The 19,905-nt window shown below is 40.9% G+C and overlaps 1 protein-coding gene across 5 annotated transcripts in view; it reads right to left on the bottom strand.

The window, feature by feature from the left end:
- INIP (INTS3 and NABP interacting protein) overlaps nucleotides 1–17,724 on the bottom strand; it is a 42,775-nt gene extending 25,051 nt beyond the window's left edge. For 2 of the 5 annotated variants that reach the window (XR_014951684.1, XR_014951683.1), the window contains exons 1-6: nucleotides 17,654–17,724; nucleotides 17,187–17,293; nucleotides 16,561–16,648; nucleotides 9,727–9,829; nucleotides 7,109–7,199; nucleotides 1,475–1,638 (exon numbers count right to left, since the gene is read on the bottom strand). Coding sequence is in view for 2 of the 5 variants with exons in the window: in XM_021525033.3 (XP_021380708.1) it covers nucleotides 6,157–6,252; nucleotides 7,109–7,199; nucleotides 9,727–9,829; nucleotides 16,561–16,585 (315 nt within the window). In the remaining 3 variants the exon portion in view is untranslated. Of the gene's footprint in view, nucleotides 1–213; nucleotides 1,639–2,481; nucleotides 2,641–5,576; nucleotides 6,253–7,108; nucleotides 7,200–9,726; nucleotides 9,830–16,560; nucleotides 16,649–17,186; nucleotides 17,294–17,653 lie in introns of those variants that run through there. The other 3 variants (XR_014951682.1, XM_085567959.1, XM_021525033.3) reach the window with 3 other exon arrangements.
- Between the last annotated feature and the right edge of the window lie 2,181 nt (nucleotides 17,725–19,905).

Raw genomic sequence — 19,905 nt, 5'->3', positions numbered from 1 at the left:
GACAAGACTTACAAAGGACCAAAATGGTATAATAAACAGGCCAGCTAGAATCATAGACCACATTGGTATGGAAAGGCTAAAAAGTAACAATCACAGAAACAAGAATCACCATATTTCCTGTCTGCTTTAGGGCTCTGCTGCTGTATTGAGTTGTCTTCAGCCATGCTGAGGGAAGCAATTGGCTAACTTAAAACATGGAGGAAATCACTAAGGTGGGGTTTTGGATAAGCAATAATTTATTAGGTTTCAGACTTTCCACTCTTGGTTGAATATCACCAGCTAGCTTTAACATATGTCTGCATCAGCAGAAAACTGTGGTGAGTGCTGCTGGACTCACAATTTCTTCTTATGTACTGCAGGGCTCAGGACATCATACTGACATTCCTGAAGCCCTGCCTCTGAGTTTATCACTGGAATAAGGTACAAAGGAGCATGGGGGAGCATTTCCATTACTATAAATTGATTTTTTTTTTTTTTTTGTGATTGCTCTAGCAATGCTTAGCTGAAAGGAAGATCAGTACCAAAGGCTGAATGAACAGTTATTTGTGCCTATTAATGACTTCCTGGGCTTAGGAACCTGTCTTACGTCAGGACACTGCTGTGTCAGCTGATGAGGAAACCCATCAAAAAAAGATGGTCTATCCAAACTGACAGGTTAAGCAGGCTTGTTTGCTGACAGAGTAAACTGACCAGTTCAAGGTATTAAATTGAAAGTGATTAGAGCTGAATCTGACAATGCTGATCTGTGTGTGAGCGGGAGACTGGGATATATGCACAGGCCCAGCTCAGAGGGAGCCTTTACAAACCTCAAAGTCTAGGGAAGTAGGCTATGCTTAGAAGGAGTAGCTTCAAACTAACCCTTCATTTAGATGGGACATAAACCCCCCTTACAGGGACTACGAAGGGTGCTGGCAAGGCAGACTGTTCTACGCAGGCCAATGCACAGTGTTTTGCTTTCTCTGGACAAACAAGCCCTCTGCTGGGCAGAGTTTGAGAATATATGACTCTTGGTGTGTCTCTTCCTGACAGACTGTAAACACTCATTCCTTCTGACCCATCTCAGTTGTCAGCCGGCTGTGCAGTCTTGCTGGCAGAGAAATATTGAGACAGCAGCTTTGGCTTGGGCCCACATGTGGCCATTCCCACTTCCAGAAGTGGCCACTGACTGACAGAGAGAGAAAATCTACACCCATCCATGCAGAGAGATGCTCTAACATATCTCTACTTAGGGCATGTAGTAATGGCTAAACCCCAGCATAATGAGAAACTTTATCTAGTCACTGTTGCAAAGAACAAAGCACAAGAAAGAAAGCTTTTTCCATATATGGAGTATAACATTGCTCTCTTGCAGTTTCCATCTCTCCTACTCAAAATTTTAAACATAAAAGGCCCAAACTCTGACATTGTTATCTTTACCATCTGAAAAAGAAAACCAAAGCTAAAGCAGTAGCTATTAAAGAAAGCAAAGACAAACCAGAAAGCAAAGAGCTCTGTGTCTTCTAGTAGGGGGTGATGAACCAGCTGCTGGTGTGGGATGCAGGGCAACAGTCTCTAGATGATGCCTCACGCTAGCTGACTAACCAGGAGCTCATCCTGATAATTCCACTGGTTTACTGTGCATTCAGCATTTTTCTTCATCTGCAAAAATGAAGGTAACAGTAACTTAGTTTGCCTCATGTGAGGATTCAAGGAAAACACTGAAAAAGCCTGTGAAGATGTAAAGATATCTGTAAATCTACACATATTTTTTATAATGACACATCTTTCCCTACTTTATGCACCACCACCCAGTTATATAATATGCTAACATGTGCAACATATGTGCATAGTGAAGGTGGCAAGTAAGCTTGTCATTTGTACTTTCCAGGTAGATTTTGAACAACTTTCAGACCCTATCTACAAAATCTTCATGAAAAAAGAAGCATCCACTGAGACCAAAATATCCAGATTAAAAGCCTTAAAGACAACAGATAGAGAACTATGCCACCACCTTTCATAATTCAATACCTGAATGAACCTGGTAGAGTGCAATAACTGAGGAAAGTTTAACATAATTTTTCACGTCTCAACAAAATAATCAAGCTTTCTCTATTTAATACATTAAACATTCTCTCTAAAAAACATGTATTAAAGGAAGGAATGTAAAGATCACTTTCCCATGAAACATTTATCATTTGGTTCCTTCTATAAGTGGAAGAACTAGGAAACAGGATGGTGTTGTCTTTGTAAAATACCTGGGTCACACTCTGTGCTTCCAATAAATGCAGACACTCACTGAGCAAGCTATTAACCTAACTGCATGAGAAAACTATTTCACTGATTAGTTGTCAAAGTTACCATTCACTACAGAAAGCTCCATATTTTCGCCCTCCAAAAGTGTTTCAGAACACTTTGATTACCAGGCTTTCCAGACACAAGGGTGTTACTGGCAGGTGCTATGGAATTTTCCCTGTGTGTTAGCGAAACATAAATCATGCTTACAGAGCTCTGGACAGGTGGACTTTTCCAGCTGGGTGTCAGACAATCCTTCCCTCATTCTCTACCTCCTCCTTCAGAGGTGTCTGTGCACACAGACCACCCAGCAGACCAGCTGCCTTCTATTAACTTTTCCCTTAGTGTCCTTTTGGTTACTGTATGCTCCTGTAACACAGGAATCGAAGTTTCAGTTTCAGCAAGACTGACTAACTGTCCTTCAAGAAGGCTTGCTATTTGAGGTGATTTGACCAGAGGAATTGTCTCTGTTATAAATTTGACCAACAGGAGTCATCCAGTTGCTTTCTCATTCTCCTGATTTTCAATTAATTAGCTACCATAATGCTCAAGAGGATGCACTGAGATAGTCACTGCCTGCTCATGCCTGTGACTGCATCCCACACTGTTGCAGGCTCATTCCCTCCTTCAGCCCTTGTGCTCTCCCCCTAGAACACTGCAGATTCTGTAAGATAAGGCACAGAAGTTGTGCCGTTGTCTGCATTTCCCATGCATCACCTCAAGCTGATGTTCTCTGTAAACTGGCTGGTAACTGACACTTTCCTCTTCTCTGAAGAGGCTGGGAAAAACCCAGCATTTATTCAAGGCTTGGGCTGGAGCACTAACTCCTCTGCTATGCAGCAAGACGGGAAGTGACCTTTGGCGTTTAAAAGCCTCAATCCATCCAAAGTGTGTACCTCAGACAATGACCCTTGCCATGAACAGTGCTACCCAGCTGTATCCACAGCTAGAAAATTACAGCTGGCTTGTCCACTGCTGAAAGCATATGAAGGCAAAACCAGCATTTATCAATTTAAACTGACTGAGCACATCAAAGCAATTAGAAAGACCTAGGCAAGCTACACCAGGGGCTGTAATTTCTTTCCACTACCATGTTTCACTGAGTATTTTGTGTTCTGATATAAAGTCCAATACAACATCAGGTATTATTGATCAGTTTCATACCAGTGTTTCTAGGACCTCAGCAGAATGAAAACAATAAGGAAAAAAGGAAAGTAAAATGTATGGTAGGAAATCACACATCGTTTTACAGGCCAAGCTTCTTGGGTTACATCACAGTGTTTTCCAGAGGTTATAGTGGCAGGGAAATGGTGGGTGACTTTGGAAAACAAAGATATGAAAACTTGTCTAGTAGAAGAAACAGATGACACAACTAAGAAACAAGCTGTGGTTCAGTTCTTTTAGTGCTTAGGTATATCTTTGACCCCCTTACCTCATCTGTTTTTGAGAGATTATAATTCTGATCTCACAGTACTTTAGCCCAGTCTATGAGCTGCTTCCACCCCACCATTCAGCTCTGACAGATTCTACACCAAACTATGGTGAGTGGAAAGGCCAATTTCTATTGTAGCAAATTAAATAAAATTAATTGAGTCATGCATGTTGAGGTACACAGGCCAGTACTATCCCACCAGCCTTCAGTTTTCATGTGATCACCTTAGGGGTCACTGTTAGAAGCAAGACATCCTAGATACTTCCTGGTTCACATGTATTCTAACTGGTAATAATTTGAATTTGAACAATGTGGTTCCAAGCAGAGAATGGGTTTTGCTGAAGTTACTGTATAGGGATAGATTAATATGTCCAATACTGATTAATAGTAGAAATAAGGAGTGGCAAGACAAACTGATGCATCTGACAGTAATTGCTTGAGTCTGTAATTTCTAAGATAGGTGCTTCCATATATGTAATTTGTGTATTTGGCAGTTAATCCTATCTACATATATCACCAAGACCCTCACAATTGCAAGGAATAATTTGAGACATTATAACTTTAAAATAACACAACTGTGTTCATTCCCCCTGACCCCCTCCTCCATTCCAATATACTCATTCCCGAGCTCAGGCCCAGAATTTCCAAAAGCAGATCTTTCAATACCCAAGGTGAAAACAACACAGGCAGCAAGTGTTAACTCCTTCAGTAGAGCAATTGTAACTTTCCAAGGGAGAAGGATGACTACTGTTGCATTGCCTGGATCATTTGCAGTCTGTACAACCACACTGAAAGATTCTGTAGTTCAAATATGTAGCATGGACCTCCTTTAATGCTAATTCAACTCAAATATAAAATCCATGCTTTCTGCTGCATCTGCTTTAACACCTTTTCCTTTGTTTCCAGGCTGGCCAGATTCATAGCTGCACTCCTGGTAATTAAAAAGAAATAGCTACTGAGATAACCACAGAAAACAGAAGTGACTTCTTTCTCTACTGCCCACAAAACCCATCGTCATTCCCATGACTCATCACATCAGAACCCAGAAAAAAAAGCATATGGTATGAATAATTCTTGTTAAAATTGCACATCCTAAAGCTCTATCAAGGCTGGGTGCAGAAGATGCTCCTTCCTGAAAATGTTTCAGTATGCTCCAGTTTCTGCAAAGGTCTATGCTCAGCTGACGTATATGAAAGTAGTGGCATTTTCCTCATACCTGCACCCATCTCTTGGTAGTTGTTCTGTATTCATGATTACTGCAAATATTAACAGTGATACATTAACAGATAGCTCAGCAGTGCTTATTGGGTTCAGGCAATCCCTTGCATATAGAAACAGAATACCCTAGAAGTCCCTAAGGAAATGCCAACTACAACCCTGGAAACTTCATGGGACAGCTAAGTTTCTGCAAAGGACAGAGGTGCTTCAAATGGGCACCAGTTTAACAGATGCTTTCTGATTTATCATTCTCATGTAAGTTTCCCTACTCTTTTCTGTTTTCTAAAACTTGCCTCCATAGGCAATGCAATCAGTGTAGTTGTACAGCTGCATAAGCAAAACTATGGAGATATAAGAAGGTCTAAGTAAGGACTATTTTTCATGCTAATTTACTTTATCCTGGTAGTACAATCACAGTTCCAAAATAATTTACCTTAAGATCAAAAGATTTTATTCCAGCAGGAAGCTGGAATTTTTTACCACAGATAAAAACACCAAGGAAAAAAATGAACAAAAATAAAACACAGAGTCTTGAAAAAGGCATAACAAGGAAAATTTGACCTTTTAAATGGAATTGTCTTTACAGACAACTCCTTCCATCTGAGATGTCCAGAGAACTTTTGACATTTTTTCTGTAAAAAGACTGTTAGAAACGTTTGCTTTTTTCTCACTTTAATTCATTTTCATATTTCACAAAACAAGGTAAGAGCCAGGCACACTGTAACTAAGGACTTAAGACCAGATGATGCTACAATGGCAAACAGTACACTAGAAATGCTCCTGCATAGGAGAGGGTGGGGAGGAAGACTGGCTGATGCATTTGACAAATTCATGTCTGTTTTGATGGACAGAAATAATTTTCATGATTCATTACAAAATCATACCTGTACATAATAAAAAGAAACACAAATGCTGTCAGATTATGCATCTCTTGGTGACTCTGGTTTGGACATTTATTTAAAGGAAGCACCGAAAACAGGGAAGAGCAAACCCTGTGCACTTCAAACTCCAAGAAAAGTCTTGCATTTGACTTTGACCCGACAGAGGAACAGAAATACAGGATAAAAAATTTTCAACACTATTTCCCCATCACTAGAGCTCACACTCCTGAATGGCATTTGCAAGAACCCAGAAAAAAAAAGTAGGTTTTAAGATACATAAAGAAATTAAAAGGTTAGACAGCTCCTGCTATGGACAAAAATCAGATCTTGAATTTCTGAGACAAACAACATTCCTCATTCTGCCTCAAGTCGAGGTAAGACAGGAAGAATAAGATTTCCAAATGCAGAGTCTTGAGTTATGAAGTATCCTGAGGAGTGTGCATGTGCGTGCTGGAAAGAGAAAAGCATTTGTTAAAGCATAACTCCCTGCAGCACTGACATGATTTACGACTTCATGGCTTCTGCAGCATTCATTATTTATTTCTCCCAGTTTGCTCCTTAATTCTGATAGTCAAATTCAAACCTAGCATTTTAGATCAGCTACATCAGAATAGGGCCCATCAACACAATTAACCTGGACACTCTCTTCTGCTCTTTTTAGCCAACCCCATGGAGGTGGAGCAAATCAACTCCTGATGGCTCTTCTTTGACTAGAACCCATGTTTCCACTTCCATTCCTTTCCAAAACCAGCTTGTAATTCTTGTTTACAACAGCTGCTACATGGAGTGCCACCAGACACAATCCTAAACATGGGACACCAGGATTCTGCTCATGTGATGTAGATATATGCTTGTTCATCTGAGGGAGGCAGCTGCTGTATGAACTCCAGCAAGTTAGATGTTCTGCATATTCCCTCCCTCCCCCACTAGGGAAGATCCCTGCTGGATCTCAAATTCAGCTTGAGCCTTTAGTGTGCCCTTGGAGTGATCAAGCCCAACTGGCACAGTGACTTGCACCAGTAACATCATGGCCAGCAGGCCAAGGGGAGCCCTCTGAGCTCAGTCTGAGATACAAACTGGGGGGAGTTCAACAGAGACACAGAGATGGCTGTAGGGCTGGGTGGAGCTCTCCACACCCAAGGACATGTTTCTCATAACAAAAGAGACTTCCCTTATGACAAATACAGAAATGAGAGATACCTAATCTCTAAAAGGGGCTTTTCAATATCTCTAGGAGCAGGGCTGCTCTCTGAAGGGATTCACATCTAAAACAGAGCCAAACTGAACTCTGACTGTATCAGCTCACCTGCAGTGCAGCCTTCTGCTGTGCTGCAATGTGCTGTTGCTCAGCATGATCACGGAAATCCTTATTCAGAGGTGATCTTGTAAGTGCAATGCTGCAAGAAAGAACAAGATGGTATGACACAGACCACAGCCAAAACTTGTGTTCTTGCCATTCTAGCCACGGATATTATGACTTCCTGAGTTCTCATTTCACTCATGGCTTGACAATTGTCAGTTACTGTTTGGAATTACTATCTGTAAATCTAAGAGGAAAAAATAAAAAAATGGTAGATGGAGCGAGCACAGGTGTATAATTTGAGCCATCATAAACAATTCCTGCCAAACTAAACCTGAAGCCTATTGTGGATTTTGCCCATGGGTTGAGTCCCACTGAAGTCAATGAAAGCACTGGGTGCAGTGTTAAACAATGCAAGGAATTTCTAAAGCAGTTTTGTGCTTTCACCACTACTCAGTCACTGAGTGACTGTTCTAAACAACTGTGATAAACAGAAGCACTTACAAGAACTCTGCAGACTTCAGTACAAGAACAGGTCTTTGGTGGGAAGGAAGCAGTTCACTGCCTATGATAAAGGAGCTTCCTATTAATGTTAATTGAAATAATGATTCCTTGGTAAGAGGTTGGAGTACCTAAAACTGATTTAGCATATCTATCTCACTGCAGCATAAGGTTTCAAATTAAAATTTACCGATTTTTTTCTTTTAGTTTAAGTCTTTTCTACCTTAGGACTTGTCTGCCTTCTTAACCCAAAAATAAGACATAAAAAGCACTCCTGACTCTATATAGAACATTAACGTGGAAATCAGGTGAGGGTTGCCATTAGAGCTGTATCACAAGACAATTCTCACTACCTCTGAGACTGTCACTGGAGGCTGCTGCTGAAAACCCTGCTCTTACCAATCACAGAGACAGAAGTACAAATGACAAGGATTCAAATCAAACTCATCAGCTGAATTTTACCAGCTGTTTCAATGTCAACAGCTGATTTAGTAAATCAGTTTTTGAGAAGCAGCCATGTTCATGAAAAGATCTGCAGCCAAATCTATGCCTAAATGCATAACAAAAGCTAAACAATTCAGAAAAAAATTGCTTATGGCAAATATTAAGGTAAGTTTCACTGCTGGAGAAGAATACTACTCAGTTTATTTAAAACGATATTTTCAGTGATATTGGAGGCATTTAGTTTGTAATTTGTAATCTGTACCCTCTAACTTTTCAATAAGATTTTTGTAGATAAGCTTAAGACTCCACCATAAGCTGACATTTTTCAAGAGATGTCTTCTGTTCTTTTTTATGAAGTGAAAATCTTCAGGATTTTCACCTGCCAAGTACAGAAATCAATTAACTCATTCACCCTTACACTATCCCTGCCACTGTTGTGCTTTAGGTACATCAAGTGCTTTTGGTCAAGTTTGCACCATTTTTATGGTCTCAATTTTGACAACTCTGTGGTCCAAGACCTTTGGTACAACATCAAAAAACTGGCAGCTTCTCAAAAATCACACATCAGCCCACCACGCCAAAGTAGAGTGTGTGACTGCTACATTTTATGTTCCACCCATGTCCACCTTCAAAACTAGAAAATTCTAATTCAGCTCACTAGAATACAGTGTTGTATTTTCTTAAAGAAAAAAAGAGAGCAAACAAGCACTCCCTGAAGCTCTGTCAGACTTATAATAAAGCACAGAAACACTGTTGCCAGGAGCTGTACATAACAGTATGGTATTCTGATTTTCTTTCCAACAATTTTGCTCAAATAATAACTACATAAAGTTCCTGACTGTAACTTCTTACCTCACTCAGAAGTCTACATCAGGCAAGTATTCTGCATGTTTTTTGACATTATGAAGGAAAAAGTGCCATGGGATGTCTTAGAAGAAAAGACATGGCAGCACTCAGACTCTAGTCAGAGTATTTGACTCTTGTACAGGTCTTTTGGGTTACACTGTGTCTAGAATGTGACACTGCACTCACTTCACCATAACCCGGAAGTTCAAGGATGTCAATTTCTCCACATAAATTGTTGTGTGATTTTCTGGTTACTGATTTATGACAAAAATCTGATTTTCTTGTCTTGTATGTGAGAAATCCCAGTACCAGCCCTCAACTCAGATTAGACTATTACACTTTATGGTGTAGAATCGTACCTAAAACACAGCATCTTTTACAGGATTATCTTATAACATACACTGGCTTTGTCTTGCACATAGGGAGTTTCAAGAATAAGTCACTCCAGCTGTAATTGCTCTTCTCTAAGCACACAAAATCCTGAACTTAATGGTCTGCTACTTCCATTTCCCAGAGCATTTCAGCTTAATAATGAAAGTTTTCTCAGTGTCTGCTTCCTGATTTTTCTTTATGGTAGATTTTAACACATTTGAGTAAGCATATCTGATTATCTCATTCTCAAATGGAAATTATATAAGCCAAAATTCACGCTATGTAAACCACTTTAAATACTAATATGTTCCTAAAGAGCAATGTCCCCTTGCCTTGTTATTACAGATGGTCAGAATACACTTCTGTTAAGTATTTATATAAGTTTACAGCTCACTAGCTGTTTGGCTTTTTTTCCTTGATGTAATCAGTGATGTCCCAACAGGTCTAAGAACATAAAATACCTGGCTCCAGGGTGATTTGTGGAAGACTGGTTTTGCATAAGTAACTTTCTCTTCTCCTTGTCTAGTTCTGCCAGGATTGCAACCCTATTTTTATTCTGGAAACCTGGTGAGAATGACAGAAAAATATTAGAGATATTTATTTGACTTCTGTGGCCCAACTCTAACCCTGTGGAATTAGAAATTCCTGTAGAAAATTACTCTAAGATTATACACTGACCTTCATTTGAAAATACTATTATTAAATAGGCTTCATTTGTCAGCATGCAATAGCTTCCATAAGCTATCATGCAAAACAGAAGCTTTAACTCAGAAGCTTTAAAACAGAGGCTTTTAACTCAAGATAGAGCCTATCACTTCCCAAGCCAGATCTGGAGCTATAATCAAGGTTTAAAATCAAATAGCTGCCTTCCGAAAAGAAGTAAACTTACCAGGTTCTAAATTTAAAAAGTAGTCTCCGAATGTTCAACTGAACAATAACAAAAGAGCAATACATGCATGGGGCTTAATTTCTCATGTCAGTGAACTCAAACTGTAACACAAGCATTTTATATATATATAACAGCTAAGAATGAGCAAATCACTAAGATTGCACATGTGTTTATACAAACATGTTTCATTCAATCTATGAAGAAAAGTTTAAATATAATGTGTCCTATACTACTACTCTTATTCTGAGTATGGTCAAATGCTGGAATAGAGAAGCAAATTTAAACTATTAAACTGTCTGTTTAAGAATATAAGAATGTGGCCTCCATTTGCTTTCATCATTCTTCCAAAGTGACTCTGAATACGACAGAAGGGGTCAGGAAGTAGGGTGACTTGAAAGAATTTCAAAAATGCCCAAAATAGCTGCCATCTATGTTTTTTTCAAAGTTGCCTTCTAAATGCAAACATGGCAAACTCCTGTACCTACACAGGACTCATATAATAAAGGATCTCACTGCAGCTCTTCAACAAACCAGATGCACAAGCCCCTGCTGTTGCCCAGTATACCCAAACAGCACAGCTAAGGAGAACAGCTCCACAGCTGACTCTTAGTCACCTCTATGCCACTGAGGACACTCTTCATATCAGAAACACACACTTCTTGAATCTCTTATTTGCTGCTGTTCTACAAATAAGAAGCTATGACAACATGATTTTAAAAAAACAGTAAGTAAAAGTCAAGCTCTCCTTTATTTCCTCCACACAAAAAGTCCAAGATTTCCCCTGGAAATTGCTGCATGCCATGCCCTGCCCTGCAAACTGTCTTAGCGACAGCATTAAAACACCGTAGCCCACAAACTGTGAGGAAGGCCACATATGGTAACTCTTAAGGAGAGTATTAGCATGTCAAGGTAAAATGATTTATTTTCAGTAGCTGCATTCAAAGTTCATCCTCTTTGACAGACCTTGTGCTGATGCTCAGTTACATAGTCCAGTCTCCCTTTTATCTGCATGGCTTAATGAAGGAGACAATCACCAGAGAAACCTTAAACTCTAAATAACAATATGCATCTGTACTGCCTTGCTATCAAACTCTCAACCTTTTTCTTCTACTATACCTAATACAAACACATACCCATAAACTTCAGTGTCTCAAAAGTTCTCAAAAGGAACACAGCCTTTTGTTTATATTGTACTATGGTTTTATGTAAGATCATCCACAATAATTTTGACATTTGTTAATAAGATATTAATTACAATTAATTAACATTTGTTAATTAAGATTTTCATTACATTTAATTTAACTAATTTCTCCTTCCTATGTGGCATTAGCTCCACTTAAACTCTGTTTGGTAAGAGTACTGATTCAGGCCTTGGATATTTCTCTGCTCTTCGGGTATTGTACACTATCTCTTATTTTTTTTTCTAAGACCTTGCGCTTGCAATGAATCTGAAACCTTGAAACAGAGCTGACACACAAAGGCTGACAAATCTTGCCAACAACCTAGGATTTAATATCTCTGAGCTGCAACCAGCCCAGACTTTACTTTCTTGTAAATTCTGGAGACAATGCATGGATAGGATGACCAAATCACCTCTTAGAGGGCCTGACCTAAAACAAGCATATGTTTGTGTGCTAATTCTACACAATTTTAATCCAAAAACCTCACATCTATACTTGACCTATTACTCAGCACCCTTCTGATACTGATTGCTTATCCTGAACTGCATAAATTTAAATGCATGCTTGGAATTCACAAGATATGATGCTTAAGAAAAGAAAAAGGGGACCACTTTTTATCTAAGTTTGTGATCTAAAAAAATAAATATTAAATATGCTTAAATTTATCATGAAGCAGATGGTATGATTCAGAAAAGCCTGAGACATTTTAAATGCTGTTTTTAAACTGTGATCACAAACAGTAGAAGACTGTCTTCTATTTTGAGTCTTGTTACAGTATCTTGTGGAAGAAACTCTAGAGGTATTCAGAAGAAACCCAAGTATCTTTTCTTTCCATATACCTCTACAGAGAGCTTTGTTGTGTGTTTTTTGACTGTTGCTTGGGTTTTTTTGTAAAGCAGTATTTTGCATTAGAGCTCAGACAGTGGCCATCAGCAACCTGCTGTGCTGAGAAAGTAATTTGTCTAAGAGAATTTGTTATTGGTAAGGAGATAAAAGCCTAAAAGCCTATTTAAGAATGTGGAGGAGTATATATTCAACATATATATGTCAATACTTCACATCTGAGCAACGTGATCTTCCTGCAGGTAAACTTCTTCAACATGCAAAGTAAAGGCTGTTCATTTAAAGGTTAACAATGGAGTGTGCAAAACAGGAGAAATCAATTTTACAGAGAAATTCTGGCATCCTTAGAAAGTAATTAAGCATATCTGGCAATAAATAAACAAGAGTTTAATTCAGATTGTTCCCTGTTGAGGAACACAAAATGCTTTCACAAAGACCAATTTTAAACTTCTACAGAATTTTCCCACTTCAATTATAAATAAGAGTAATATTTCATCTGCAGGTTTGTCTGTTCTGCTTTCTAGTACTGAAAATATGGACATGCAAAAATCAAAAGCTGTCCTTAGTACAGACCAGATTCCCATCTGTTAAAGCCAGTAAAGATTTTCAAACACAGGAACTTCCTAATAAAGCTTTAAATTTAAGACCTCCCTTTACTGGGCTGAGTTGCACTAATATTTTGAGTTAAATATTTATAAACTGCAATATTCAAACTGTTCTTTCTCTGCTTTGTTGACATGACTCCTGACACAGAATGACCTGTTCAAGGCAGCTAAATAGTTCAATGGCAGTGTCAGATGTCAAACTGAGCACCTAGATCCTGATATTACTCTCTAATGTAGCCGATTCAGGACATGTAGATTTTAAACCTTTTTGAGACCTCTATTTCTGACATCAAGCATTGTATCTGTGCAGGACCTGAAAGATTACTTACACCTATTATCTGCACGTGAAAGGCAGAATGCCAAATAAAGCTGAAACCTTGTTGAGTGATACTGGCAGCTTTCAGAGCCCACAGCAAGCCTCTCACTTTAACCTAACTTCAAGATTTTATCTACCACCCTAGCTAACCGTTACCTTTGGCAGTTCCTTGAACTATGTGTGGCAAGCAACACCATTACCTTTGTTTTTAATTTTTTGCTTTTCATTGATTATCTTTTCTCCTTGATCTGTTTCCTTGATCCTTCCTTGACTTCTTGCTCCAAATTCACAAAAAATATTTCAGGTTTTTCCAAGATTCACCATTTATCATTCATCCACAAATGTGTAACAGCACTAAAGAACCCTCCATTAATTTGTGTCCAAGACACACTTTTACTGAGAAAATGTTTTCAAAGCTGTATGTTAGCTCCAAGCTCTGAACATTGAAAGGCACTGCATTTTGTCCTGCCTGCTCAATTCAGAAAGGATTAAAAGTTATTTCTTTACTGAAGTGCATGTTTCTATAAATGGCAGCATTCATGAAGTGAGGCAGAACCCTCTTAAAAAACAGGATCTGAAGACCTCATTAAACACACACCACTTGTGAAGAAAATGGAGTAATTCTAGTTAGACATCCTCTTCTGCTTATGATGACTGACATCTCAAAGCATCATCTAACAGTCTGCTGCATGCCTATACTCTCAGTAACAATTTATATCTGGGTATGCTTTCATACACTTTGTGTGACAATGAAACAAAAGATGTACTGGTTACTCAGTAAATTAAGTTGAATTACTTAAAAATACATTAGTATTTTGTCTGTGCCAGACAACAGCTGCATACATAGCTGAATATAAGTAATTGACAGCTTTATGGCTGCAAAGTTCTCAAGTACTATGCTTACACACAGATCAGACTCAGATGGGGAAGAGCAAACTCTGTAGGTGATGACATCATTCAATGCATTCATAATAATTCAACAGCACAATCTTCCTTTTCAGACTTGGTGAACAGAGAGCTAAATCTAGCTGCTTAGACTGTGCTATGTGAACGCCCCCACATACCTTTAGGGAAAAGCATAAACAACTTTCAGGACATAAAGAGACTAGAATTGCTGCAGCCTGAAACTTAGAATTCTGTTCATATGTCAAGAGCTTTGTCTCCCAACATACCAGTAAGAATTCTTATTTTCTGAAATGTTCAGCCCTGTCTGAAACAGGATCTGCATCTTTTCCACCTCTGAGGACCAAAAGGAGAATTCTGTCCTGAGCAGTTACATTTACATTTCTCTCATGCCAGACAGCTTCCTCTAGGACTCATACACAGAGTGGCTAATTCAGTTACACACAAGGCTCTGGCCTTGCTGCACACAAGCAGAGGCATTCCACAAGAGCAGCCTGATGAATGCATGTTGCCTAAGTACTGTGAAGTACTGCAGTAGGAGCGGTGTATTCCTGAGCACCTGGAAGTATTTGCTGTAATTCAGAAGCTGATTTCCACCCATCAAAGTGTATCACTCTGGTCAATGAGTTCATCTGGTGGACAATGCTCAGCATACAGCAAGATCTTCCATTGCTGGTAAATGCCACAGTCAGTCCTATGCCATCAGCTCCCTGTGGCACTAGTTAATGAAATAAGACTTTTCATTCAATTATTTTTCGTTTTTCTGCACTCATATGCAGCTCACCACCAAGAGTGCTTTTCTAAGAGGCTGGCAAATAAAAGTCTGGTCCAAAAAATCTTAACTTTTATAGTCCAAATCTGTAAACAGTGGAAAACTCAAGTTTACTCCTAAGAAAATACCTGATATACATCAAAGGAAGAGCAGTAATTTGGTACAAAAAATTCCCATCACAGTCTACCTGTGTAGAAGGCTAATGTTTAATTCATCCTTACAGTTCTGCTTGAGTAAGTGCTACCATTCATATCCCTCCTGGTGAGCATTTCAGTAAACTTTTATTATTTTTGTCCAAGTGAATTGATTCCTTGAGCAGTACTAATACATATGCCAAGAGGCAAGCTAAAAATGCAGTGTTTTTCACAGTCCTTTTCACTACTAGATGTGTCCACCGAAGACAGAAACCCTGAACTGTTGTTTATATTTACCTGGTCCTTTCTAATTTTCTTAGTTGTACTACTTATAGGCCTATTTGTTAATTAAATTTGACAGTGTTTCTTATCTCCTTAGTGCAAACAATTTTCAAATAATAACTACACAGCTCTTTTAATGAGTCTGTAAAGGATATCTCAAATATAAAAGATTCCGAGGCTCTATGAAGTTATAAGACTCTGGAACTGGGAGGGAAGCAAAGGTATTCTGGCACTGAAATCCCATCTCTCAGTAAACCAACATATTTAAGCTTTTAACTACCTATGACAACATTCTATTCCTTGCAATTATGCTGATTTGGTAGTCACAGAATAAAGGCAAGATTTACCATTATGTACAAAAAACTTTCTCAGTTAAAATTTGCAAACAGACAGCTCTGCAATCTGCAGCACTTCTCTCTCAACACCTCACAAAATCTCAAAAGGCATTCCTGAAACTACTTCCTTTTCATCAAGTAGCAAGTAAAATCTGTGTTTTGGATCCCCTGCGAGTTATACAATACCCCCTGAAGTATCATCCAGCAACACCAAGGTTTGCAGGACTGCTTGAGGTAAGGACACAAAACACAGACCTGCAAAACATCTCCACTTGCTGGGAAACTGAACCCATAATTCATTTCCCATAACCAAGTAAGGGAAGAGCCATACCTGAAAAGCTTTCTCCCCAGCTCTTCCACCTAAGAAAAGCCTCAGAGTTCCCCTAAGGTTTCCAGGAAACACCTCTAGAGGGCGATTTAAGATCCTCCTTCAAATTTATTAGGCGACAACTCCAGACCCTCAGCCCCCTCTAAAGCACATCCATCACCTGCATAGATGGACCATTACTAAGATTGTTATTATTTTAAGGATACAACTAAGATGCATCTCAGTATAAAGGAACATTTCATTGCAGTTACCATTTCGGTTTTAACTGACTTTTTCTCCTAGGTCTGGCCAATTGCTGCCTGTGATAGATATTATTGCCTGGGTCTTGCTGTTCCCAACATGACATGGAATGTGTTTGACTTCTGGCCATTCTCTGATGTTGAGTGCAATAGTCATGTCCAAGGCCAAGTGTCTGAGTGTCTTGTAAGTGTGTGAAATAAGCTTCCGCAAACAATCGCTGTACCACAGGCATGATACATACTTCCTAATCCCGAGCACAACACTGCTCAGTAATAAAGAGCTTCCCAGCCCTCAGTGGTCTTTTTCAAACCTTAAATGTGTCTGTACCTTGTCCCAGAAGAATAGCTGCCATTGTGCTTTCAGCCCCACTTCTCATGCCCTTCTTCATCTTTCCATAAAAAGAAACTTACAGTTATGGTGACTTCACTGATATTTTGCATTCACCTATCCCTTAAATTAAAACCTACCTTGTCCTGAAGGATTTGCTGCCATCCTTCAATATTCAGCCCTTATTTTATTCTGCTGGAGTTCAAATCTTTTAACCCCCACAAATATCTGCAAAACAGGCACAATATAAGATGAACATACTCCTTTAAAATAAGAGGTTGGAATTCAATCTGTTGGAGACTTCATAAATATGGCAACTGTTAGAAAACACAAGCCAAACACAGCATGTGTGTTGCTTAAAATGTATTATACAGTTTATACTGTTCTGCTGAAACTTCAGGCTTGAAATATCAAGGGTTGTGATCAATTACTTTTTTCAGATTCTAGTAATTTCTGTTAGTAGAACTAGTAGTAACTTCTTGCAAATTCTATTCTAGTAAAAAATAGTATAGATAATTAGAGTCATACACCCATTTTCCCAACTGAACTTCTTCCTGACAAGGTATGTCAGGCTACACTTAAGAATTACGTCAAACCCTTATAGTCCTTAAAAGTTGAAGCCTTGAAGGAACCCAGTTTAGGCTCTGACTCAAGAAAAACTGATTGTTTGAGGAGAGGCAATTTAAATCCCAGATACAAGGCCAGCCAGAGATGGCTGCAGCTGTGGCAAAACAAAAAGGAGGCCCGCTGCTGGGTCCCACGTCACCTCGGACCACCATGAACATCTGTTTCCATCAAGGTGCCAGGCTGTACAGTGAAGCGGCGAAGAGCTCCGGCTCAGCCAGGCGGAGCGAGGGATGGGAACGCTGAATCCTGCAGGAAACGTGAAGCACAATCAGTCAGACTTCCACAGGAGACCATGTCACCGCTGCGCCCCGGCCCTGCGGGTCCCTGAGCAGCAGCGCTGCGGTGAATTAATAACGCGCCCACAGTCTGAATTAAGCGCAGTGAGAGCGGTCGCGATGGGTTTCTCCAAGAGCCGCGGATGGCCTGACGCACTCCGCCGCTGCCCACCTTCCCCCGGCACTCGGAACGCGCTCTCCGCTCCCTTCCCCTCCCGCCCACAATGGACGGGCGGATGGCCGCCCCGGCTCTCCCGGGACCGGCGGCCCGGCCCGGCCCGGCCCGGCCCGGCCGGCCTCGCTCAGGCCCGGCAGCCCCGCCGCCACCCACCTGCCCGAGGGGCGCCGGCTCCCTCACACCGCCCGCCCTGCCCGCAGCGCGGCCGCGCCGCCTCCGCCCCTGCCCGTGACGCCTGCACAGCGCGACAGCGCCCGCGCCGCCTCCTCTCCGCCCGCCTCCTCTCTGCCCGCGCCGCCTCCTCTCCGCCCGCCTCCTCTCTGCCCGCGCCGCCTCCTCTCCGCCCGCCTCCTCTCTGCCCGCGCCGCCTCCTCTCCGCCCGCCTCCGTCTCTGCCCGCCTCCTCTTCCTCTCTTCCCGTCCCTCCTCTCTGCCCATCCTTCCTCCTCTCTGCCCACCCTTCCTCCTCTCTTCCCGCCCCTCCTCCTCTCTTCCCATCCCTCCTCTCTTCCCATCCCTCTTCTCTTCCCATCCCTCCCCTCTTCCCGTCCGTCCCCTCTTCCCGTCCGTCCTCTCTTCCCGTCCGTCCTCTCTTCCCGCCTCTCCTCCTCTCTTCCCGTCCCTCCTCTCTGCCCACCTCTCCTTCTCTCTGCCCGCCCCTCCTCTCTGCCCGCCTCTCCTCCTCTCTGCCCGCCTCTCCTCCTCTCTTCCCGCCCCTCCTCTCTGCCCGCCCCTCCTGCTCTCTTCCCATCCCTCCCCTCTTCCCGTCCGTCCTCTCTTCCCGCCTCTCCTCCTCTCTTCCCGTCCCTCCTCTCTGCCCGCCCCTCCTGCTCTCTTCCCGCGCGCTCCCTCCGCCCTGCCCACGCCCGGAAGGGTCGGCGTTGTGGGTGGGGAGCCTGCGCCGGGTGTGGCGTTCGGCCCTAAAGCGTCGTTTGTCTGTGCTTGCTCCTGCCGTGGCATCCTCCTGGGGACAGGAGCAAACGCCGGGGTTTCACGCTTGGGGACTCCAGGCAGCATCGAGGTTGAATCGTAAAAAAAACAAACAAACACCCATAAGTGGAAGGGAAGGGGTCACGGAATCAGGTTGGAAAAGACCTGGAGTCCAGCCTATGACCCAGCACCACCCTGTCAACCAGACCATGGCACTGAGTGCCACTTCCAGTCATTGCTTAACACTTCCAGGGACTCTTGACTTCACCACCTCCCTGGGCTGCGCAGCTCATTCCAAAATCTAATCGCTCTTTCACAGAAAAATGTCACCTGGTTCTTGGAGGTTGACAGACACTTGAGGTTGTGTCCTCTTACCCTGTTACTTTTTTCTTTAATCTGCCACGCAGATTGTGTAGATTGTGTTTGAACACAGCAGCAATATTTGGAATTAATTCCAGAGAGGATTATTCATGGAACTAGTGCATAATTTGCTTTTGGAATGTCAAGTAACAACGGTATAGATGAGAGTATCTGATTAAGTGATTCGGTCTGACCTGGGGAATAAACCTTAGTCTTAAAGCAGCAATCTGAGACTTTTTATACCCTTGTGGTTAAAATACTTATTTGAATCAAACCAGACTGAGTAACAGCTGTAGCTTTGATTGTACATAAATCAATTATTAAGGGCTGCCATAAATAAATAATTTAAAGACTACATACAGGTGGGGCCAACTTCAATCTTTATGTAGTCAAAAATCAGTCACATTGCCTATTTCAGTTTTATATGTAAGAGCTTTTTTAGGCACTAAACAATTTTCATGAAATAAAGGCCCTTTTTCTTCTTTAACTGAATGTAAGGATAAGAACAGGAAATCAGTTACTTTTTTTATTACTTAGTTCAAGAGGACTATGTAGACATGTTTTTACTATAGGATATTATATTTTTTAATATTAAGGTTTTGATGGTGTATGTAGCAGGCAATTCTGAGCATATGATCCTTATAGCAAGGGTGACATTGGATCTGGTAGTCAACTCTTCTGCATGCTGCAGGATATTTGATTTCATTTGCTTTCTCTTTCATCAGATACTTGAAGTCCATAACCTCCTCACCCTTCAGGCCTGAAGTGGAAAAAGTGCTTATTAAAAACTGTTGATATAGTTACAATGGAATTACTTTTATTGCTAAGAACACACATAGGGTGTATGCGGTGTTAAATGTGTCACTAATTCATTAGCTTGGACAACCACATATATACAGAAATATTGAAGACAATTAACAATTTCTAAAGACCTGATGCAGCCAGCTTTACTAGATCATGAAGAAATAAATTACATTTTTGAGAGTATACAGAATACATAAAAATCTTGTCAGTATCTATTACAATGGATTAATTTGTCTCAAAATAGCATGCCTTAGTACTATACACATGGATTCCATGAGATAGGCAATAATCTGCTAACCAAGTATGCTGTCC

This window comes from Lonchura striata, chromosome Z (assembly GCF_050655825.1).
Source record: "Lonchura striata isolate lonStrDom1 chromosome Z, ASM5065582v1, whole genome shotgun sequence".
Lineage (NCBI taxonomy): Eukaryota > Metazoa > Chordata > Aves > Passeriformes > Estrildidae > Lonchura > Lonchura striata.
The sequence above is the reverse complement of the archived record's forward strand: the minus strand, read 5'-3'. Positions and strand labels throughout refer to the sequence as shown.